The sequence below is a fragment of the Suncus etruscus genome, chromosome 4 (assembly GCF_024139225.1).
Source record: "Suncus etruscus isolate mSunEtr1 chromosome 4, mSunEtr1.pri.cur, whole genome shotgun sequence".
Lineage (NCBI taxonomy): Eukaryota > Metazoa > Chordata > Mammalia > Eulipotyphla > Soricidae > Suncus > Suncus etruscus.
This window is the reverse complement of record NC_064851.1, coordinates 79990920-80016458: the sequence shown is the minus strand read 5'-3', so window position 1 is coordinate 80016458 and position 25539 is coordinate 79990920. Positions and strand designations below refer to the sequence as shown.

The 25539-nt window shown below is 36.7% G+C and overlaps 1 protein-coding gene across 3 annotated transcripts in view; it reads left to right on the top strand.

Annotated features, from left to right (window-relative positions):
* WASF1 (WASP family member 1) overlaps positions 1-25321 on the top strand; it is a 75346-nt gene extending 50025 nt beyond the window's left edge. For 2 of the 3 annotated variants that reach the window (XM_049771181.1, XM_049771180.1), the window contains exons 3-9: positions 7816-7950; positions 11559-11712; positions 13828-13945; positions 16274-16446; positions 20609-20788; positions 21986-22614; positions 24459-25321. In XM_049771181.1, the coding sequence (XP_049627138.1) occupies positions 7816-7950; positions 11559-11712; positions 13828-13945; positions 16274-16446; positions 20609-20788; positions 21986-22614; positions 24459-24616 (1547 nt within the window). In that variant the 3' untranslated portion in view covers positions 24617-25321. The remainder of the gene's footprint in view (positions 1-7815; positions 7951-11558; positions 11713-13827; positions 13946-16273; positions 16447-20608; positions 20789-21985; positions 22615-24458) is intronic. The other variant, XM_049771182.1, reaches the window with a different exon arrangement.
* Positions 25322-25539: the final 218 nt, after the last annotated feature.

Sequence of the window (25539 nt, the reverse complement as noted above, 5' to 3'; positions counted from 1 at the left end):
CCTGTTTATTTTTTAAATAGAATCAATAGCACATTATTCACTTGAGTTTTTCTTGGGAAAGGTCAAGTAGACTATGCTTGAGATAAGGCAGAGGAAGAGTTAATGGATAATTGTCAGTAAGTGGCCAACTATTGTTTCAAGACATTCAGCTCTTTTTGTGTGGTTTTTACTTATCAATTATAATAAAACATGACTTCACAAATTTTATGCTCTGTATGAGAATTAATATATTAGCATATTCATATTCAAGTACATTGTAGGGACCAGGGAGATGCTCAGCATCAGGGAGTACATGCTTTACATGAAGGCACTCTAGGTTTAATCCCTTCTACCACCTAGCTAACCAGTCACAGCAGGAATGACTCCTTAATACTGCCAGGTATGGCTCTCCCTGATGCCTTAAAAAAGGGGAGAAGGGAGTGAAGAAGGACAATAAAAGCGGTGGGGTGTTTGCCTTGCATGTGGCCAACCTGGAGGGACATGGTTTAATTTCTGGTGTTCCATATGGTCCCCCAGTCTGCCAGGGTGATTTTTGAATGCAGAGACAGGAGTAACACTGAGTATTGCTGGGTGTGGGATCAATCAAGAAATAAAGTTTAAAAAATTAAACAAATTTTGTTGAAAGGCTTCTCAAATCTTAAAATAAACTTAGATATAGTATACAGGCATATTAGGTAAATTGCCAGTGTTGAATATTATTATTTAGGGTGCTAATAACAAGGACGAACTTATATAAAGTGAAAGTGTAAAGAAATTTTTATCTGTCCAACCCAGCAACAAACTCATGTCAGGTTGACAGGTTCTGAAAATGGAATTAATTGTAGCAATATAATTAGGATCTAGAAGATTTTAGTTTGAAATCAGTGGCTATATTTTTATAAGCAAATAGATATTTAACAGATAGCAGGATTTAACAATAGCTTACCACCCTGGAATTTATTTGCATTAGCTTTTTGACTTGATATAGTTGAGAACCTGAAATTAAATTGGCAAGATCTCTAAATAGCCAGAATACATAAAATCATTTATCATAGACCATATATATAAAATAGCTAATTGATTATTTTTTATTATTTTTTCTGTTATTATTGACAATAGGCCTCTTTTATTGATGCCTTACTTTTTGATAGTTCTCACAAGTTTGCTGATGTTGTTTACAAACCTTTCTGCTTCAGAGCATTAAAAGAGAAAGGTGGGGCCGGGTAGGTGGCGCTGGAGGTAAGGTGTGTCTGCCTTGCAAGCGCTAGCCAAGGAAGGACCGCCGTTCGATCCCCCCCCCCCCCCCCCCCCCCCCCCCGGCGTCCCATATGGTCCCCCCAAGCCAGGGGCGATTTCTGAGCACATAGCCAGGAGTAACCTCTGAGCGTCAAATGGGTGTGGCCCAAAAACCAAAAAAAAGAGAAAGGTATAGAGGAGATAATGAAAGCAGAAATTGTTGAAACAAACCTGAAGAGGTAGTTTATAGCAAAGGAAAAAGTAAGTTGAAGAAAGAAACAGCATCTCTGGAGAGAAGATATTTAATGTAAAACAAATGTTCTTTTACATTTTAAGATTGTTCCTAGTCTAGACAATGGTTTTTCATAATCAGTACATGATTGACTTCTCAAGAAAAAATTAAATTATGCATAATTTTGTAATCTACTTAAAACACTGCTGCTTGGAATAGATTTTATATTTCCATTAAAACAACTAACATTATACTTAAACATTTAATAAACTCTGAATAAATTTTAAAACACGGTTGTTGAAATGGTTCTAGGTAATTGAGATTTTTTTCACCTGACTCTGGTTTGTACCAGCTGTATTAGAAAAAACAACAACAGTGAAGAATATAGCAAATCATAGGCCTTAGCATGACTTCAGACTGGATGTCATTCTGATACTTTCTTCACTAAAAATTTTAATTTATTTCATTTATCCCTTGTAAAATCACCCCACATGCTTTATCTTCAACCCCAGGTGAAAGAGTTTGAATCAGGGTCACACATGAAATAATCCAAACCAGGCTGAGGGTAAAACACGTTAGTCTGGCAGTCTTTTACCTCATATGAAGAGTAAGGTGCCTGCCAGAACTTCCGTTTTTAGTGAGTATAGAGACCACCCTGATAGAGCAGTAAGGACAGTGTAAGGATAGATGGCTCAGGCTATCCTGAGCCAGTCCCACCCAGGTTTACAAGTAAGACAATCTCTGTTTTGGGGTAATTCCCAAGTTGTTAACAAACATACAAAGGAACCAAGGATGATTTTTGTTTTAGGTAAATAAGGTGTAACCTAACAACCCCTTTTAGTTGAAGAGTAGAATACTCTTAAAAATCTGAAATGATTACTGAAACTTCTGGATAGCTTGAGCATAAGTATAATTAAAATAGTGATATTTAGATTATAGGGACTGACAGACTAGGAACTAAATAAAAGCAAAGGTTTTAGAGGAGGCTTACTGAATAAAACTGTTCTTTAAAGAAACAAAATTATTTGAAAAATAAAATGAGGAAAGTAAGTAAGGTATTTCAATTTAATTCAAGTTGACTTAGGTAAATAGGGCCAGGGACAAGACTAGAGCATATGCTTTGCATGATGGAGTGCTAGGTTTAGTCCCCAACAATGCAAGGTACATGTGAGTGTGACCACTGAGCACTGCTGGGTTCCCCTCAAATAAAGGGAAAGAAAAGTAAATGAATAGTGACAAAAATTAATATGTATAGGGAATTAGAAAGACAAATAATAATGAATAAAAAACTCAAATTATGGAAGACATAGAACTATTGAATGAGCAAATTTAAATTTATTAATACTGTGACTAATAAAAACAGACCTTATTCTTTAAAATCTTTATTTAATCACTTTGATTACAAATATGATTGTAGTTGGGTTTCAGTCATGTAAAGAACACCCCCCTTCACCAGTGCAACATTCCCATCACCAATGTCTCAAATCCCCTTCTGAGATTTCAGCTGTATTGCTGATGTACCCATGGTTTTTCACTAGTTTATATCTCTCTTTTTGAAATTTTTAATATATTATTTATTAAGTAACATGATCATAGTTAGGTTACAGTCATAACCAGAACACCCCCCTTCACCAGTGTAACATTATTCCCTCCCCCCTTCCCATCCCCTGCCTGTATTCGAGACAGGCATTCTGCTACAGTTACTTGTTTTTAAGTTCAGTAAGTTGAATTTTTTTTAAAGGATAAGAGTAAAAAAATATAGTAAAGGTGTGATAGTGGCAATCGCCATTGTTTGCATAGGTCCAGAAAAATGGGGAAAATGGAAAAAAATCCTTGACCTGATTACAAAAAGGCCTCACCCCAGAAGTTTATTGGCATAAGACAGACTCTGGGTTCCAGGCATACCAGTCCGTCCAACTTGAGTCATTCTCAAGGTCCCGGTGAAACTTTTTCACACTTTAGCTATTGTTGGTATCAGATTCTTATATTTAAAGACTCTGGATTCTGTGCATTTCTTTCATCGATGTCAGGCTGATGTGGAGCATCCTCTAGTTTCAGCATACCATTAAATGCGGAGCGATCTGCCCTGCATGCAGACTGTTGCTGACTCATCTGGGTGTTGGGAGCACTCTTTGGAGTAAGTCAATGCCAAAGCAGTGATAGGTCTTCCCTGGTAGAGACTTGGATTCTGGTAATGTATTAGATATTTGTGGTTGTTTCCATAGATGGTATCCATTGTTCAGGTGTGTGTGGGCGATGCCCATTCCAAATCATTATGCCAATGTTCAGGGTAAAAGGCCTAATTACATTACCAAATTTGTGTTTCCATCTCTATTAGATAAAAACTTGTTTGCATATGTATTATTTTCCCATGTTAATGTGCCTATGCAAAGGAGAAGCAATGCCACAAGATATTGTTGGTGCATCTGGGGGCCGAGGAATAAAGTCTTAACATTCCCCGTAACTTGGTACATACATGAAATTTATACAGAGATACTCTTCTACCAGTATTGCTTATACAGCAGATCTCAAAGGGGGGAAATCAAACAATCAAATAACAAATCCAGTAGGCAAAATTGTCACTATATGAGGATATTCGAAAAGAGTAATAGATGTTAAGGAATACATCTGAGATATACAAAGGAGATACACGTGACCCTTTTATGTTTTAAAAATAGTCAAGAGGGAGGGGGGTGTTTCCGAGACACCACTTTGGTCTGTGATTTGGACAAGCGAAGAGAGCATGGAGCCATGTTGCCTGCTGAAGCTTCTGACTCCCCGAGAGGCATTTGCTTCCTAATTGCTGGAAGTTGAAAGTTCAGCAGTCCCTTCCCAGCCCCTTGCAGGAACAAGGAAGCCAAAAACAGACCTTGTTCTTGAGTAGAAAATAGTATGGTCTGAGTGATTAGTAGAAATTTATATGTGAATAGATACACACACAGTAAGTTTTACTTAGCAAACTTATTGTTTTCATCCTTCTTAGGGATTTGAAAAAAATTAGAAGTGATGTGAAAAGGGAACAGATGGGATGTTTATCTTAGCTTCTGAAGTACTTTGGCACTTATACTTGTGGTGGGGAACACATTCTTTTTTAAATCTGTTAAAAAGCAAAACTAAAACAACTTCCTCTTTTGGGAGCCAGAGTTATAGTACAATGGGTAGGGCATTTGCTTTGCATGTAGTCAACTCAAGTTCAGTCCCCTCCATCCCTTATAGTTAATCCTCCAGGAATAATTTCTGATTGCAGAAACAAAAGAAACACCTAAGCATTGCACTGTGTGGTCTCCAAACCCTTATTTGCTTTCATACTTGTTTAAATACCGTTTTCTCTTTTTATACTTATTAGTGGTAGAGTCCTCCTCTCAATGATTATTTTTAAGTATTAGAGTAGGGTATCCAAGCAATATTTAAGGGAGCCAGCAACCACACCTGTGATTCTAGTCTAGAGGTGATCGATGATTCAGTGCTCTGGTCCTGAGGAATAGGTGGTCCATGTACTATCGAGATTAAACTTGGAAGTCTTACACTTGCAAGGCATATTCACCAGCCCTGGATATCTCACTAACCCATTCTATTTTTTTGATCATTTTATATTTTGGTTTTTGGGCCACACCCAGTGATGCTAAGGGGTTACTCTTGGCTATGCACTCAGAAATCGCTCCTGGCTTGGTTGACCGTATGGGATGCTGGAAGATTGAACCGCAGTCCATCCTAGGTCAGCCGCGTGCAAGGCAAATACCCTACCACTGCGCTACTGCTCTGGTCCCAATCATTTTATTTTTGATTTCTGATCCACACATACACTTTGCTCAGGGCCAACTTCTGCTGCATGCTTACAGGTTGCTACTCCTAATGGAGCTTGGGAAACTGCTCTGGGCACTCTGATGCAAACAATGCCTTCCACCCATTGAGCTATCTCTCCAGACTTCAGTTATTTTCATAACTCTAGGATCTTGTATCTAGCCCATCAGACATTTAAAGAATATAGATGAATTTTTTTGGTTTTATGAATAACTTTTATGGAGTTTTCACTATATGTTGTCTCCAGTCATTTATGTGCCTATCTGGCACAGGATGGACCCTTAGTAAATATTTGTTGATTTAAGTGACAATATATTAAAAATGCTTTGAAACTGGGAGGATGGTTCAGATGGCTAGAATACAGGCTTTGCATACTGGAGGCACTGCATGGTCTTTCAGGTACCAGTGGGATCAGTACCCCAAGCAACTCAACTGACAGTAATTACTGAGTGCCACTGTATGTAATCCAAAAGCAAATGAGTAAGCTTTAAAAAATTATAGGATTATTCAAATTAAACTTGTGAACTTATTGAGTTTATTAACCAAAGTATGGGGCCAGAGAGGTAGTACAATGGGTAGGAGGCTTACCTTGTACCTTTTTCTTGATCCCCAGCACCCCATATGGTTTTCTGAGCCTGCCAGGAGTGATCTCTGAGCACAGAGCTTGGAATTAACCCTGAGAATAGCTGGATGTGGCCCCCAAAATAAAAAATAAACCCCTAAAACCCAAAGTGCTCAGTGCATGTCATATTAAGCTTTTGTTTGGTTTGTTTTGGGTTACATCTAGCAGTACTCAGGGCTTACTCTCAGCTCTACACTGAGAAATCATTCCTGGTGGTGCTTAGGGGACCATATGAAATGCTAGGAATTGAACCCAGGTTCAATGCAAGGCAAATGCCCTACCTACTGTATTATTGGCCCTGTATCTTGACAGAGATTACTGTTGAATTACATCTATCCTAAACAGTATAATTGGATCTTGAATGTCTTCATTAGGAAACCATATATTTTTATGTTGTTCAGAGATACTGATACTAGTTAACTTACTGTTAATTTTGATAGATAATTTTATTACTTTACAACTAATATACATTAATATGTTTTTATTATAGGTTTTCTGAAACTCCCTACCTTACTTATTATTTAATAATAATAATGAGCTGGAGTGAGTGTAGAACAGGTACAGCACTTGCCTTGCATGCTGTCAACCTGGATTCAATCCCCAGCATCACAAATGGTCTTCCAATCCCTTTCAAGAGTAATTCCTGAGTACAAAGCTAGGAGTAAACCCTGAGTACCACTGGGTGTGGCACCACCACCAGAAAAAAAAGATAACTATTTGATGATGATGAAGATGATATGAAAGTGTCTATTTTTATTTCAGAAATTGTTTTTTTGTTTGTTTGTTTTTTGGTTTTTGGGCCACATCCGGCAGTGCTCAGGGGTTACTCCTGGCTGTCTGCTCAGAAATAACTCCTGGCAGGCACGGGGGACCATATGGGACACCCGGATTCGAACCAACCACCTTTGGTCCTGGATCGGCTGCTTGCAAGGCAAACGCTGCTGTGCTATCTCTCTGGACCCAGAACTTGGTTATTTTGACTTAATCTTATTGAATAGTAATTTACATAACTAGAAAAATTCAGTGATTTTAAATTTTTGAGGAACTAGGTCAAGAGACATCTCTCACTAATGATCAGTACTTGTGTTTTGGACAAATACCTGAGAAAAGTAGTTTACCAGCTAATGGGGCCTAAAATTCAATTCTTCCATTTGACCTAAAATTACGTTCTAGTACAATTGCCCTAAAATCCTGTTCTAGTATAGACTCTTAATGTGGATTTGGCACATTATTTGTACTTGCTTTTACATCATTAATGTAACCTTCTAAAAATGGGAAGTTGTGGGGCCAGAGCAATGGCATAGTGGTAGGGCTTTTGCTTTGGCTGACCCAGGACGGACCTGGGTTCGATTCTGGCATCCCACATGGTCCCCTAAGCATACCAGGAGTGATTTCTGAGCACAGAGCCGGAGTAACCCCTTAGAGTCACTAGTGTGGCCCCAAAACCAAAATAAATAAAATGTTTAAAAAAGAAATTGGCAAGTTGGTGTAGAATATTTTCAGTTTAGACATTTCATCTATCTAGAAGTTGTAAAGGTAGCATTTACAACCTAGTTTCTCAGAGTTTATGTTGTTTTCTTACTTTCTCAAAATTGAGTTACTTTAGGCCAATGTTAATTTTTTTTGTTTGTTTTTGTTTTATTTTTTGTTTTGTGGGCCACACCCGGTGACACTTGGTTTACTCCTGGCTATGTGTTTAGAAATTGCCCTTTGGGGGATCATATGGGATACCGGGAATCGAACCCGGGTCCGTCCTGGGTCAGCATTGCGTGCAAGGCAAATGCCCTACTGCTGTGCTATCGCTACAGCCCTAATGTTAATTTCTTAAGCTAATTATTTGCTTAATCTAGTTCCAAGTCACCATCAGAATAGCAATTTAAACCTTAAATTGTTTGATAGTTATCTCTGATTACAGTTTAATGGTATATGATTTAATTTTGTTTAGGTAAATATGCTGAAGATATATTTGGAGAATTATTCAATGAAGCACATAGCTTTTCCTTCAGAGTTAACTCATTACAAGAACGTGTGGATCGTTTATCTGTTAGTGTTACACAACTTGATCCTAAAGAAGAAGAATGTAAGTTTATTAATATATTATTTTCTTTCACATATTTTAGATGTGATAAATGATACATATTATGAACAATATTAACTATAAATGTGTTCGCCTTTTCTTCTCCTGCAACCTTTGGGAAATATGTTATATACGCATAAAGAATATAATTGCCATTAGTATGACAATCTTCTTTTAAACCAACTTCTTTAGGAAGTGATTTAAATAGCTTGTGTTAATTTTTTTTTTTTTGGTTTTTGGGCCACACCCTGTGAGGCTCAGGGGTTACTCCTGGCTATGCACTCAGAAGTTGCTCCTGGCTTCTTGGGGGACCATATGGGACGCCGGGGGATCGAACCGCGATCCGTCCTAGGTTAGCGCAGGCAAGGCAGGCACCTTACCTCCAGCGCCACCGACCGGCCCCAGCTTGTGTTAATTTGGGAAATAAAGATTTTTATCTAGACTTTTATTTCATTATCTTTATTTTTTTCTTTGTGCCTTAATTTGCCTGAAAATTATTTTTGAGGGATTCAAAAGATAGAGTGGAGGAGTAGAATTTCTGTCTTGAGGTATGGCCTGATCCCATGAGTTCACCAGGGATAATTCTCAAGTGCGGAGCCCTGAGAAAGAGCCCTGACCTTTCTGGGTAGAGGCCTTTCAAAAACAAATGAAAATATAAAAACTTGTAAAAAATAATACTGTTAAATTTTAATACATATCTTTTTGGGAGGACACACCCAGTGGCACTTGGGTTACTCCTGGCTCTGTGCTCAGAAATCGCTCCTGGCTCTATATAGGGACTATATGGGATGCTGAGGATCGAACCCGCATCCATCCTGGGTCAGCCATGTGCAAGGCAAATGCCCTACCTCTGTGCTACCACTCCAGCCCTTAAAAAAATCTTAATGCTCTCATTAAAATTTAAAATAAAGTTACCTATTACTAAGGATGTATTTTAGAGTTTTAGAATTGCTTTAAAATTATGTAGAACATTAGGAATAATTAAAACCTAGAACCAAAACTAATTTGAAATTTGGGGAGGATGTTGGATGTGAATTTTAATTATTTAATTATGATATTTTTAATTCAGTGGGAGTTCAAACAAAACAACATTGTATGTACAATATAATTATAGAATGTCGTGTTTGCCCTTCGTGTGCCTGAAAAGTGCCTATATGATCCCCTGAGCACTGCCAGGAACTATCCTTGAGTATAGACAGAGGAGTGACCAAAGAAAAAAAATAAGTAAAAATTATAGAGTATAATTTCAGCATTTTCATTTCTTAAGTTAATGGTGAGAACTACCAATATTTCTTTTTTTTTTTTTTTTTTTTGTGATTTTTTGGTCACACCCAGCAGTGCTCAGGGGTTACTCCTGGCTTCATGCTCAGAAATTGCTCCTGGCAGGCACGGGGGACCATATGGGACGCCGGGATTCGAACCGATGACCTTATGCATGAAAGGCAAATGCTTTACCTCCATGCTATCTCTCCGGCCCCTACCCTACCAATATTTCTTAGACAACATATTTTTAAAAATGAGTTTTTAAACAATGACAATTGACTTTAAATATAGATGTGCTTATAAACAATGTATTTACTTATGTATATTAATGTGTAAATGATGTCAGATGATATGTTGGCAATTGGAAGGGTCTTTGTCACAGTGTCAATTAACAAGGCAATTGAGAAATTAGAGGAATCAAAGATACAAACGTGCTTATTACTTATAAAATGCTCTTTGCATATTTTTACTAACAAAGTTTGTACAGTTAAATACTATGTTCTATCCTGATTATGATTTATGGTTAGTAAGTGTTGTGAAAGAATTAAAAAAATTGATAATACTGTGATTAAGAAGCAGGCCCTTTCTGACAGAAGCCAGAGGATGAGCATGTAGTATTGCAGCAGAAGGATCAGCCTTAAAAGCAGCTAGATCTGGATTTACTGTTCTTATTCTATATTTATACCTATTTCTCTTTGGACTAGTTATATATAATATTTTCTAGTCTTCATTTTCTTGTGTTTTAAAGCAGAATAATAGTTTTATCTCATTTAATTGTTTAGGTTAAGCAGAAGATTTGACAATGCTTCCAGTGTTTACAGTATAGTAGTCATTACATGTGTTACTCTTTATTGATATTAGGAAAAAGCTTTTTTCATCTTTGAATTTTATTGTGGTAGTCCAAGTTCTTCATTTTCTGGAATACAGGCATTCCAGTATTGCATGTCTGATCTCACTGTTTTTCCTGCTGACTAGACCCAAAGGTTCCTGCTGAATGAACTTTACTGATGGGAAAAAAAAATGAGGGGGAGAAGAATTTAAGACTTATTGTGATTGTTCCTTAAAGCATTTATCTATATTCTTGAAGCCATATTATATATAAGAAGTCACCTAATTTTTTAATGTCAAAAATTCACTCTTATGTTAAGAAAACAGTGTTTTGGGCAAGAGAGATACAGCAGCAGATAAAGCACTTGCCTTGCACATTGGCCAACCTGGGTTGGATCCTCAGTAATCCATATGGTACCCGGAGTCCTGCCAGGAGTCACTCCTGAGCATAGAGCCAAGAATAAGCTCTAAGCTTATTCCATATCACCAGATGTGGCCCAAAACAAAACAAAAAACAATATAGTGGTTTGGTGGTACACTTCTTATTTTAATATGGTTTAAAATATCTGAATAAATGAAATTATTTTAAATTATATACAGAGGTTGGGGCCGGCGATATAGCATGTGGTTAGGGCGTTTGCCATCCATGCAGAGGGACAGTGGTTCAAATCCCGGCATCCCATATGGTCCCCGAGCCTGCCAGGAATGCTTTCTGAGCATAGAGCAGGAGTAACCCCTGAGCACTGCCGGATATGACCCAAAAACCAAAAAGAAAAATTTACATTCAGAGGTTATATTGAATAATATGGTCTGAATCCTTAAGACTCCATCACCAAGTAGAGTTTCTGATGAAGGAAAAAAATACAATATTTTCTATACAGTAGTTTTTTTTAACCTTATGATAAGTTGGAGTACAACTGTTTTATATGTATAGGTATATATAATATATACCTTATATAGCATGGAGAGCAGTATTATGGTTAGCTAAAAATGCTACTGGTAATTACTTTAGTGTTATTGGTATGAACTAAATAAAAGTATTAAAGGGAGACAGGAAAAAGAAAGAGAACATTGGTTGGTGAGGATCAAAATGGCAAGTAGAAAAAAGATAAACTTGCTAGGGAAATGTTGAATATACTTCAGATATAGAATTTGAGTCCTCTGAGCCTTTGAAATGGAAGGTTTCATAAAAGCCCACCTACGGCTAGAGAGATTGTATAGAGGGATTGTAAAGGCACTTGATACACATGCAACTTATTCTGATTAGCTCCCTTATGGTCCCCTGGAGCAAGCTCTGGATGAGGCCTAATTCCCCAAACCAGCAACAATAAGAAAACTATACAAAGTGATATGGAATGAAATAATAGAACACTTAAACAATAACTCTTGATTCCTAAGTGACTTCCTCTTAAACGCTGCAGACTTTTAAAAAAAATAAAATATATGGCTTTTTCTTATATTAAATGTAATATATATAATAATATATTAAATATAATATAAAAATAATTTTTTTATTTTAGTGTCTTTGCAAGATATAACAATGAGAAAAGCTTTCCGAAGTTCAACAATTCAAGATCAGCAGCTTTTCGACCGCAAGACTTTGCCAATTCCATTACAGGAGACATATGATGTTTGTGAACAGCCTCCACCTCTCAATATACTCACTCCTTATAGGTCAGTAACCTGAAAAATAAGATGGTTGGCTATTTATCTTAATCTTTAAGTTCAGATAGTAGCAATCTAGATTTAAATGCTAATCTTTATTCACTGGGCTTCTTCTTACTACTTTTAGAAATTGTTTACTTTATTTATTGGGTGAGTTTCCAAGGTTCTGATATACAAAGATGAGATTTATTCTAGGAAATTGTACTGACAAATATTATTTTTAAAAGTCAGTGCATGAGGTCAGGTAGATAGCTCAAAGGGCCAGTGTGCAGTCAGGAGTCATGGGTGCAATTCCAGGCACCACAATCCCCTGAGCATCCTCTAGAGGAAGGCCTAGAATGGGTTTGCAACCCGCGGCTCCAGAGCTTTGCCTTGGCCCTGACAACAGGGCCTGTAGCAAGGGGGTGGGGAGTGGTATCACTTGCCTTCTCTGCCTCCCAATGCTCTGTGTGGCAAAAATCTAATTAAACAGGTAAATTAAATACTTTAATTGGCTATTAATTTGCACAAATATTTTATTAACTGAAAAAGTTCTTTTTTTTCTTCAGATTGACAGCTAACTGCATGATCCCTTATATAGCATTAAGATAAGAAATAATGTATGCAGTGTTTTATATATACATACATACATACATATATATATATATATATATTTGTGCTATATTTGTTTTAAATGTTGTAGTAGTTTTGCAGCTCCTGGGGTTTTTATCCCTTCGGAAACGAGTCCAAGTGGCTCTTTTATGTTTAAAGTTTGTAGACTCCTGGGCTAGAACATGGAGCTGGGTGTAACCTTAGTTTAAGTACCACCAGGTATGACTGGAAACAAAAGAAAATTCAAAGCAAAAATGAAATTATTGCAAACTTATGAAGAAATTGAAACTTTTTTTAATTTAATTCAGATAAGATGTAAAAATAAAATATTCAAAGTTTTAGCATTATAATTATAACATCAAAATTATAAGTATTTTTTCTATTCTTAACAAGAATTAGGATTTTTTAAAAAAAATAAGTAGGAATTTCTATATAAGATACATATTTTTAATATTTTTATTTAAAATTTTAAGTTTTCTTCTTTGGAAGTCATTCACTTGATTTGTTAAGTGGGTAATTTAAGTTACATCACATCTATCCTGTATAAAATAGAATCAGATAATTACCTGAAATTTTTGGTCAGTATACAAGTTATTACATAAAACTTTTGTTACATTAGTAACTGTTAGGCAAAATGTTTTGAATTTGGCAAGGTAAATAAATGAGAGCATTGGCAGAAGCCCTATATCAGTGGTGGGCAACCTTTTTTTCAACTGAGCCAAATCTCACCAAAACCACGATAGAAATTTATTTTGAGAGCCACATTTTTAAAACCGAAAATACATAGGATGGTACACTGTTTTTAGTTTCAAGACGTTTTTATTGAGAATATTCTGCATGCAAGTATCTACATAGGTCAGGAGGATACATATAACACAACTAATAAAACAAAAACTTTAGAACATATTATTTATCGATAACGTTAAATTTTGTAAAATTTGCCTTACAATGTAGAGAAAATTACATCCTGACAATGACTGACGAAGTCACAAATACTAATGTGAACATTGGCCTTGGTTCTGATCAGAGCTGTGTGGAGCCAGCTGCCAGGACTGCACAAAGGGTGCGCAGTGACAGAGGCTAGGAGCAGAGTCCTGACTCCTGAAGCGGCCATCCGGCACACAGACAGAAGAGCCACATTAAAAAGTGTAAAGAGTTGCATGTGGCTTGCGAGCCGCGGCTTCCCGACCACTGCCCTATATGTTGGTCTAAATAATATTATCCTCTCAGACTTCCTTTGACAGAAACTTTTCTAATTATTATTTCTCTAAGTACCTTTAGAAAATTTAGTTTCAGCAGAAGTTAGGAATGAAAATTGTCCAGCTGTTTTTTTATTAACACTTGTGTAAATCATCTGATTTTCAATTTTTCTCATATTCTGTATTATTAGTAATGTTCTATTAATGCATTTTCTAATTTTCCAGTAATTTTTACATGCTTTATTATTAATCTAGAAAAAAAGATGGTAAACATTTCTATTCTGATTGCCTTAGTTTTACTAATATATAATGTATATCTTATTTTATATTTCAGAGATGATGGTAAAGAAGGTTTGAAATTTTACACCAATCCTTCTTATTTCTTTGATCTATGGAAAGAAAAAATGTTGCAAGATACAGAGGATAAGAGGAAAGAAAAGAGGAAGCAGAAGGTATTATATGTGATTTTAGTAATTGAAGTTAGTTTTTATGCTTTATCTTTTGTTGCCTACATGGAACTTTTAATTCATCCTGTACTTTAACAGTTTTAATTTTTGGTTCTATATAGTCAAATACAGAAACTTTGATTGATAGAAAGCTCATAGTCTAAAAAGTTAAATAAGTAACTAGATTATTAGAATAGAACATGTTACATGCAGTAATTAAAGTATGCCCAGAAGATTTGGCTAGTACAAAAAAAAGCACTGCACCTGCTTAAATAGAGGACAAAATTAAAGAATTTTGAATTAAAAATAGGAATAAAGGAGTGAGATAAAGAAATCGAAAGATTAAGACTAAAGTATTGTTTTCTTACCAAAGGGCATCCTAAGTATTTTGGAAAAGTTATTTACATCTTACTGTCTGTTGTTTTCATTTATCAACTATTTTTGTTTTATTTGTTGGTTATCAGCTGATATTTTTGTCATTTTCATTTCCCACTTCCTTAAAAAATGTTGCTTAACTCTGCTTTATTCCGTGTTAATGATAACTAGAGATATAAAAGAGAAGCAAAAATATAATCTAAGCAGAATTATGAAGGAGGCAATCTGTCTTCATCCTTTTGTTTCTCCCTTAGTTTTTTTTCTTCTTTTTTCCATAATTCCTTCTTATTGTTCTCTGTTCTAGAGGTGGTACTGTATCGTAGTGAGAGTTTGTGACTTGTTACTGATAGCACAACTTATTTGCCTGCAAGCAGTTTCCTGCTCAATACAACCAGTGGTTTAAAATTTTATTTTAGGTCGATTGCCTAAATTGGACATATTTGTCCAAATAGTATACTATTTACATTGCCTTCCTTTATTCATGTGTGGTTTCTGCTTGGCCCATTTTGGGAATTTGTATTTATTTGCGGGGGGGGGGGGGGTACACCTGGGGTTATTCCTGGCTCTGCATTCAAGAATTACTTCTAGTGGTACTCAGAGGACCGACCACATGGGATTCTGGTGGTTGAACCTGTGGTGGCTGATTGCAAAGCAAATGCCCTATTCACTGTACTATTGCTCCAACCCTTGTATTTCTTAGATCTGCTCTAGACCTTTCTGTCCTTTCTCTCATAAATGAATCACTTTTTTCCTTTATTTTTCAAATATCCTGTTTTCTTTTGAGTGACACATGTATTATGAGTTATTGGAATAATTTAATTAAACATATTTTTAGCTTTTTTTTTAGGGGGGGGCAGGTGGACACAACCAGTAGTACTCAGTGGTGCTCCAGACTCTGCGCTTAGGAATTATTCTTGGAGGTGTTTGGGGCACCATAGGGATTGAACCTATATTGGCTGCATGCAAGGCAAATACACTATCTGCTCTACTATTGCTCTGTCTAGTTTACTGTCTAGTTTATAATATTAATAATGGTTTCTTATGAACATAATTCTAAACCCATTACCAGTTGTACATGATTCCTACTCCTAAGGACCCCAAAACAAAACTCTCCCCCCCTCTAAGCCCCCCCCCAAGTTGTATGAATCAGTTTTTTTATTATGTTACCTTTGAGTCTTCGTTGCTACCTTGCTGTGTATCTTTTAAAAAAATTTTTTTTTTTGGTTTTGGGGTCACACCCAGCAGTACATAGGGTTTACTCCTGGCTTTACACTTGGGGATTATTCCTGGTAGTGCTCTTGGGAATATACAGGGCACAGAGATTGAACCAGGGTTGACTGCATGCAAGGCAAGCTCTACTTTCTCTCCAGCCCTACTCTGTATCTTTTAAGTCCTACATATGTGAGATCATTCTGTATCCATTCCTTTCTTTTTGACTGACCTAATTCAGCATGATATAGTTTAGTTTAATCTATGTCATGATATAGTGCATGGCTTTGTTCTTTCTTAGAGCTATTTCATTGTTTATATACAACGAAATTTAAAAAAAAAAATGGCTATCTACAAGGTTTCTTTTCCAGACAATCCAACATTAGTAAATTTTTGAGTATTTGTTAGATGTAGATAGTGCCATTAGTTATAGAAATGTCACTGTATCAAAATCTGATAGATGTAGGAGTAGCAAGAGTTATTCAGAAAGGTTTTTTTAACCTCAAATTTAACTACTTGGCCATAGATTTTCATATGGCACATCGGTTTCTGTTAGAGTTAAAAAAAAGAATTATGAGAACCTGGGATTGGAAACAAATAGCTAATATTGAGCACTGAATATGCAAACAAATTTACTTTTACTATATATGATAACATCTTTCAATAATGTTAGAATTTAAATTTATTATTATAGCCTCCTTTTAAAAATATCACCTCAGCATTTGCTTTGTTTCAATTCATCTGTTACAGCAGAAGAATCTAGATCGTCCTCACGAGCCAGAAAAAGTACCAAGAGCACCTCATGATAGGCGGAGAGAATGGCAGAAGTTGGCTCAAGGTCCAGAGCTGGCTGAAGATGATGCTAACCTCTTACATAAGCATATTGAAGTTGCTAATGGACCAGCCTCTCATTTTGAAACAAGGTTTCTTTTCTTATATTTTGCCTTATTTCTGGTACCTTTTTTGCCTAAGTCTCTTAATTGTGACATAAAGCACATAGATGATTTTGAAGCCCTTACTTTGTGAGCCTACTAAAGTCTGATTGATCTTGGGCAGTCCATTTTCATAACTTGAATTCAGTTCTTTCATTTCTAGAGAGGGGCTTCTAGAATAAATGATTTCAGGGTAGTTTAACTTGTAGGTGAAATCTCAACTCCCTCCCCTTATTTCAGGTAGAGTCTGAAAGGTTTCATAATGTAATTGTTGTCTGGAATTTTTAAAAAAACATTAATGAATTATTACATATAAATAACTTGTAAAGAGCTGTATTATGTTCTCCTTTCATTCTCCTATCTTCCATTTTATTCCTTACACCATATCTCTCATCAAAGTATCAGGAGTTTTAAGCAAATCACACATGACTTTTTGCAGAAATACTTAGAGCAAGACCTTTTCTTTCTCAGTAGCCCTAATAACAAGCTATGGTAATGGCATATCAGCATTTCTCTGTAAAGAGATTTATTTGTTCATTTATAGTTGATTGATAATATATGCAATAGTTAATGGTTTTTTAATAGAGTAGATACTAAGATTTCTTTTAAGTTTTATAAAATATTAAGTTGTATGTGAAATGTCTTGGATTATTTTAGGAGTAATATACATATAATACATGAAAGATTGAAAGTATTGAGTTTTTTAATTAATGAACTATATAAACATTTATGCTATTAACAGGCAAACTATTTACCTGACACAGTAGTATAATTTCTAACTTGGTTTTGTATGTATCTTTTAAGGCCTTATTTGTCTCTTGTGAGCATGATCGATAGCTATTACAAATTTTCACATCTGAAAGGTGTCTAAATTTTTTTAAATCTGAACTTAAGTCACATGTTGAAATATTACCCTAGCAGCTTTAAAAAGAAAAAGCTATATAGTTAGCCATATCTGTGTTGTTATTATACCCTGAGTATAGGACATTTAGAATTAGAATTTACTTAGGTTTAACAGATCAACAAGAATGTCTGAAGAAATAGTAATGAGTAATGCACTTGCCTTGTACATGACTGACCCAGTTTTGATCCCAAGCACCCCTGAGTTTATATAGTTGCCTAAAACCCACCAGAAATCATTCTTGAGCACAGAACCAGGAGTAAGCCTTGAACACTGCCGCTGTGGTCAAAAAACAAAACCAAAAGATCAGCAAGGTACCGTGGTGATAGAATTTTTCTATTTCATATGCTAGCTTTTAGTTTTATTTTAAAGCATATTGTTGGCCATCGGGACTTATTACTCCTGGCTCTCTGTTCAGGGATAGGTCATAGCACATGTGATGCTGGGGATTGAATCTGAATCAGCCACATGCCAGGCAAGTATCTTTATGCACTGTCATATATCTTCAGCCCCACATTCTAGCTTTTTGACTTTAGTACTTATTGTATAGAAAACTGAAATAGAGGGCCTGAGAGATAGCATGGAGGTAAGGCGTTTGCCTTGCATGCAGAATGACAGTGGTTTGAATCCCAGCATCCCATATGGTTCCCCGAGCCTGCCAGGAGCGATTTCTGAGCGTAGAGCCAGGAATAACCCCTGAGTGCTGCTGGGTTTGACCCAAAAAACCAAAAACAAAAACAAAAAAGAAATAGATGCAGAGAGAGAGCTTTGAATCGTTCACTAAAAATTGTCTTCTTGTTTGTAATTATATATTAGGATTTGGGAATATATGTACTCAATAGTAGAATGCATGCTTTGTATGTGTGAGTCTCTTGAGTTCAGTTTCCATCATTTGCACTCCCCAAAATACTAAAAAGACTAGCTACGTGACTTTTTTTATCTTTTGAATTGAATTAGTATTATTTTTAAATTTTTGTTTGTATTGTATCCAATTAGTGTAATTTTTGTTTGTTGTGTAGACCATATCTGACAGTGCTCAGGAGTTACTAATGGCTCTGTGCTCAGGATTACTCCTAGCAGTGCTCAGAGGGCCATATGGGATGCTAGGGATTGAAATCAGGTTGGCCACATGCAAGGCAAATGCCCCACCAGCCCTTGAATTAGTATTATTTAAGAGAAGAGCTATAGAGGACTGAGGAGATGGCTCTGTGGTTAGAGATGTGTATTGCTCAAGGACCTACTTCTTTTTTTTTTTTTAACTTTATTTCTTTACTAATTGGTTGATTGGTTGGTTTAGGGGCCACACCCGTGGGGCTTAGAGGTTATACCTGCCTCTGCACTCAGAAATTGCCCCTGGCAGGCTGGGGAACCTTGTAGGGTCCCTCAGGTCTGCCGCATGCAAGGCAAATCAAATGCCTTACCACTGTACTATCTCTCTAGCCCCAGGGGACCCGTCTTTTGAACCTTGGTATCCACCTCATGACCTCTGAGCTGCTCAAGTATCACTGAGTATATAGCCTTGGAACCATTCACACAACTCCGGATGAGGACTAACCTTTAAACTTCTCTTGAACCATTCAGTTTGTTGAATGAATTCACTAGTAATGGCCCCTAGGCCCTCTGAGCACTGTTAAAGAGACCTAAAACTAAACTGTAGAACATGATCATAAATGGAAAATTGCAAGGAAAGATTGCATTGTGAGCAGTTAGATTATTTAAGACCAAAATAAATATGAAATTTCTGAAAGAAGTTCTTTTTTTTTTATGTCTTTTTTGGGGGGTGGAGGGTGTTAAACCAGGCAGCGCTCAGGCATTACTCCTGGCTCTGCACTCAAATGGCTCCTGGCAGGCACGGGGACCATATGGGTCCATCCTGAATCGGCTGCTTGCAAGGCAAACGCCCTACACTGTACTCTTTCCAGCCCCTGAAAGAAGTTTCTTTTTTTATTAAATATATTTTTTATTTAAGTAATATGATCATATTTGGGTTATAGTCATAACCAGAACACCCCCCTTCACCAGTGCAACATTACCCCTCCCCCTTCCCATCCCCTGCCTGTATTCGAGACAGGCATTCTACTACAGTAATTTGTTTTTAAATTCAGTAAGTTGTATTTTTTTTCCTTAAAGGATAAGAGTAAAAAAATATAGTAAAGGTGTGATAGTGGCAATCGCCAATGTTTGCATAGGTCCAGAAAAGTGGAGAAAATGGAAAAAAAAATCCTTGACCTGATTACAAAAAGGCCTCACCCCAGAAGTTTATTGGCACAAGACAGACTCTGGGTTCCAGGCATACCAGTCTATCCAACTCCAGTCATTCTCAAGGTCCCGGTGAAACTTCTTCACATTTTAGATATAGTTGGTATCAGACTTTTATATTTAAAGGCTCTGGATTCTGTGCATTTCTTTTGTTGATGTCAGGCTGATGTGGAGCATCCTCTAGTTTCAGCATATCATTAAATGCAGAGCGATCTGCCCTGTATGCAGACTGTTGCTGAGTCGCCTGGGTGTTGGGAGTACTCTTTGGAGTAAGTCAATGCCAAAACAGTGGTAGGTCTTCTCTGGTAGAGGCTTGGATCCTGGGAATGTTAAAGACAATTGTGGTTGTTTCCATAGTTCAGGTGTGTGTGGGCGATGCCCATTCTTCTGAGGCCTGAGCCAAATCATTATGCCAATGTTCAGGGTAAAAGGCCTAATGCATGATACCGGAATCAGCTTCAGCATAACCCCTAGTTCAAGGACAATATAGGGTTCTGTAATGTCGCAAAACATGTCTCAGACTCAACTATCACTTGTCTTCAAAACATAAAAGGGTCACATGTATCTCTTTTGTATATCTCAGATGTATTCCCTTAACATCTATAACTCTTTTCAAATATCCTCATTTGTGACAATTTTGCCCACTAGTTAGTTATTTGATTGTTTGATTCTCCCCCTGTGAGATCTGTTTTATAAGCAATACTGGTAGAAGAGTAACTCTGTATAGATTTCACGTTTATACCAAGTTATGGGAAATGTTGGACTTCATTCGTTGGCCCCCAGATGCACCAACAATATCTTGTGGCATTGCTTCTCTTTTGCATAGGCACATTAAAATGGGAAAATAATACATATGCAAACAAGTTCTTATCTATTAGAGATGGGAACACAAATCTGAAAGTAGTTTCTTAAAAGTAAAAACACTGATTTCAAGGATCAAACTTTAAATCCAATGTAAAGAAAAAATACGCTAATACTGTAATTTTTTTTTAGACCACAGACATATGTGGATCACATGGATGGATCTTACTCACTTTCTGCCTTGCCCTTTAGTCAGATGAGTGAGCTTCTGACTAGAGCTGAGGAAAGGGTCTTAGTCAGACCACATGAACCACCTCCCCCTCCACCAATGCATGGAGCAGGAGATGCAAAACCCATTCCCACCTGTATCAGGTATGTCAGAATAAGAATTTGATGTTTTATCTTAACAGTTAGTAAATGCTTCCTTTAAAGCTCCAAATAAGCATTTTAGGCCATGAGTATCTAGCTTCTGTCATTGTTGAATGACGCAGCATTAACTACACATAAACCATTGAATATGTTTCTCTTTCAATAAAACTTCATTTACAGAGCCAAGGAGTAAGTTACATTTGAACTATGGGTCAAAATTTACCACTCTGTTAAGAACTGACATTCTCATAGAACAATCTAATAAGAATTTAAAGATTAAAATATGTTTAATTGTGTTAGAGTTTTATCAAATACATGATAAGTAGTATATTAATAAGTAGTAGGAATTTTAAATGGATTAAAATCTAAGTTGATATGAAGGGAAATACTCTTAAGAATTTAAGAGATTGGCTGGGGCCTGTGAGGTGGCACTAGAGGTAAGGTGTCTGCCTTGCAAGTACTAGCCAAGGAGGGACCATGGTTCGATCCCCCGGCGTCCCATATGGTCCCCCCAAGCCAGGGGCAATTTCTGAGCGCTTAGCCAGGAGTAACCCCTGAGCATCAAACGGGTGTGGCCCCCAAAAAAAAAAACCAACAAAAGATTTTAAGAGATGGCAGTTTCAAGTTTGCCAAGTAAAAGCTTACTTTGAAATTTAAATTTTTTGTTACTATTGTACATATTTTAATAGAGATTAGCTTTACATTTTTTGTTTCAAAAATCTACCTTATGTCACTAACTCATTTATTGTTTTTCTTCTCAGTAAAGAGGTTATAAAGTCATTTTGTGGTTTGTAATTTGCTGCCGTTGATTAAACTGAAATCTTAAAAGCCTCAATGAAACTACATCATTGCTTTGGTCACAGATTTTGCTGCAAATATTATAACATGATAAATGTTGAGCATTACAAATAGTCATCACAGTGTAGAATTAGAATTTTAGTTATCAAAGTAAGCATAGTATGTTTGCATGAATATGTTACACAAGAGGATAAGACTTTTGAATAGAATATTAGAAACAAAAGTACCTCCTATTCATTTTCTTTAAGTTCTCATTTTTTTCTCAATATCAGTGAATAATTTTTGTTTATAGGACGATGTTAGTGAATCTATCATGATAACCGTTACTGATAGTCATTTGTATTTTGAGTAGCTACTGTTTTCTCCTTTTAGTAACTTGCTAGAATCTCTTTCTCATTTCAGTTCTACTACAGGTTTGATAGAAAATCGCCCTCAGTCACCAGCTACAGGCAGGACACCTGTGTTTGTGAGCCCTACCCCTCCACCTCCTCCACCACCTCTTCCATCTGCCTTGTCAACTTCTTCCTTAAGAGCATCGATGACTTCAACTCCTCCCCCACCGGTACCACCCCCACCTCCACCTCCAGCCACTGCTTTGCAAGCTCCAGCAGTACCACCACCTCCAGCTCCTCTTCAGATTGCCCCTGGAGTTCTTCATCCAGCTCCTCCTCCAATTGCACCTCCGCTAGTGCAGCCCTCTCCACCAGTAGCTAGAGCTGCCCCAGTATGTGAGACTGTACCAGTTCATCCAATCCCACAGGGAGAAATGCAGGGGCTACCTCCACCCCCACCACCACCTCCTCTGCCTCCACCTGGCATTCGACCATCATCACCTGTCACAGTTGCAGCTCTTGCTCATCCTCCCTCTGGGCTACATCCAGCTCCATCTACTGCCCCTGGCCCCCATGTTCCATTAATGCCACCATCTCCTCCATCACAAGTTATTCCTGTATCTGAGCCAAAGCGTCATCCATCAACCCTACCTGTAATCAGTGATGCCAGGAGTGTACTTCTGGAAGCAATACGAAAAGGTAATTTTTTCAGGACTATTAAAAGCATTGTTGTTGTAACTTTAGAAGAATATTCAATGTTTAGGACAGTGAAGTTTTCCTTATTTATAAAATTTCAGATGATCATGTTTTATAGAAATAGTATTTGGAAAATAAAACTGTTTAACATAATATTTTAAATTATTTTCAAGGGCCTGAGAGCTAGCACAGCTGATAAGGCACTTGTCTTACACACAGCTGACTTAATTTTCAGTTCCCTGAGCCCTGCCAGATGTGATCTCTGAGCAGAGTCAAGAATGAACCCTGCCTGAGCACTGTTTTGGGTGTGGCCAAAATAAAAAATTACATATATTATTTTGAAAAAGTCATATCACAATAATTTTATTTTCATATTTAAGGAATTATTAAAATATTTATTAAATGAATGAAATATTTGAAGTATGGGATTTAAGTTTAAACTCCTTTATGTTTACTTTTTGGTTTTTGGGTCACACCCAGCAGTGCTCAGGGGTTACTCCTGGCTGTCTGCTCAGAAATAACTCCTGGCAGGCATGGTGACCATATGGGACACCGGGATTCGAACCAGCCGCCTTTGGTCCTGGATTGGCTGCTTGCAAGGCAAACGCCGCTGTGCTATCACTCCGTATGTTGACTTTTTTAAGGCCAGAGAGTTATTTCAGCAGGCTGAGCACATGCTTTGTATGCAGGATACTATGTTCTATCCCCAGTACTTCGTGATCCCCTTAGCACATCTGGCAATTGTCAAAATGCTACCAGGTGTGACCCCAAAGCCACAAAAAAAATCTTTGTTTAAATTTTAAAGCTATTTTCTTCAGTGTTAATATTACTTAAATGTTTCACTGACTTTTTCCTTTACTAGATTACTTTAAAAGATTGAGATTCCTCTCTTTAAAAGCGAAGTTTGCAAAGAAAAAAGCTGTCATATTGAACAAACATTAATTTATTTAGCCAACATTATTTTTTTTTTTTTTTTTTTTTGGTTTTTGGGTCACACCTGGCAGTGCTCAGGGGTTATTCCTGGCTCCAGGCTCAGAAATTGCTCCTGGCAGGCACGGGGGACCATATGGGGCGCGGGGATTCGAACCGATGACCTCCTGCATGAAAGGCAAACGCCTTACCTCCATGCTATCTCTCCGGCCCCTAGCCAACATTATTTAAGCACCCACTCTATCTCTAGATTTTAACAATGTAGAATGAATAATACTCCCTATACCTCAACTTTGGGGGAAAATAAAACCACAAAAATATATTCAATTATGTTAATTCGTTTAGTTGTTATAGGTAACAAGAATTATTATCACCTCGTTAACACCTTAGGACAGTGGACAACAGTTTAGGACAGTGGACGACAACCTGCGGCTCTCCGAGCCACATGTGGCTCTTTACACACTCTTCTGTGTGCCGGGCAGCCAGCAGCTCTAAGAGTCAGGACTCTGCTCGAGCCTTTGTCTGTGCGCACCCTGTGTGGCTCTCAAAATAAATTTCAATCGTGGTTTTGGCAAGATTTGGCTCAGTAGAAAAAAAAGGTTGCCGACCACTGCTTTAGGAGGTAAGGAGAGTAATGAGAAGCCAATAGATCAGTGACTAAATTATGTATTCGTAGGAATATCTGCTAAATTTCACCAAGTAATAGCACAAATGATATCACAATGAAAGAATGAAATATTAGAACACAACCTAACTTTTTTTCTAATTCTTTTTAATGTATCTTATCTTGATTTTTATTTTCATATATATGGCTTTTCATGTGTACTTGATTTTATTCCAGAAAGATTGATAATGTGTAGTATATGTAGTACTTAGTATTTTGGTTTACAATGAATGGTTTGGATTTACTATATCAGGTATTCAGCTACGCAAAGTAGAAGAGCAGCGTGAACAGGAAGCTAAACATGAACGCATTGAAAATGATGTTGCCACCATCCTGTCTCGTCGTATTGCTGTGGAATATAGTGATTCAGAAGATGACTCAGAATTTGATGAAGTAGATTGGTTGGAGTAAGGAAAAATGTCGCGTTCATAATTACTACAAAACTGAATGCAGATGTCCTTTGTGGTGCTTGTTCTTTGAAAATGTTTGGTCATTCCAAGTGTTTGGCTTTCTTTTTTCACACAATAAATAATCTTTTCTTCCATAATTTTTGATTTTTAGGAAAAAGATTAGCATACATTTCAAACTAAATGTTTTACAGTGACTTTATCTTTATTTTTTTCCTAAAAGATATAATTTGTTCAAATAAACCACTAAGTATTAAGCATGGACAGCTATTAGAATAGCAGATTCCGTTTTTTGCTATATCTTAATTGTGCACTTTGTGAATTTTAATTTAAAGAAAGCAACTAAGATTGAAATCTTGAGGGCAGCTGTGTCTATTAATGAGCCTTATTCCACTTTTTGATGTTTCAATAGAAGAAACACTGCCTCAGTTATATGAATATGCCCAGGAAGTACATTTAGCTTGTAGTTTTGGATTCTCTAAAGGAATGCTTGAATTTTTTTAATTATTGTTTTATTGGTTTAAATACTTGTCTTATTTGAATGTTTAGCAGTATTCCCTCCCCACTTATATATTGTGTGGTACAATTTTGCTTGCCTATAAGAGTTAAAGAAATAATTCCCACGTTAAATACTATGACATAAACATACATGTAACTTACAAAACTGTTAAGAGTAACAGTCTGATTTAATAAATGGTTCATTTAAAGGTTTGTGGGTGTTGTTCTTTGAACAAAACTTTCTGATAATTTATAATAGGAAATAGTCTTCGAATGACATTGATAATAATGTAACTTTAAATTTTAAAACCATATTTCAAAACCATGTATGTCATTTCCTCAACTCCTAAGATTTATATTACATAGGATATAAGGTAGCTTTTGCAGCATTTTCCCCGTAAGGTTATATATTCAGTATTTTTAAATTGT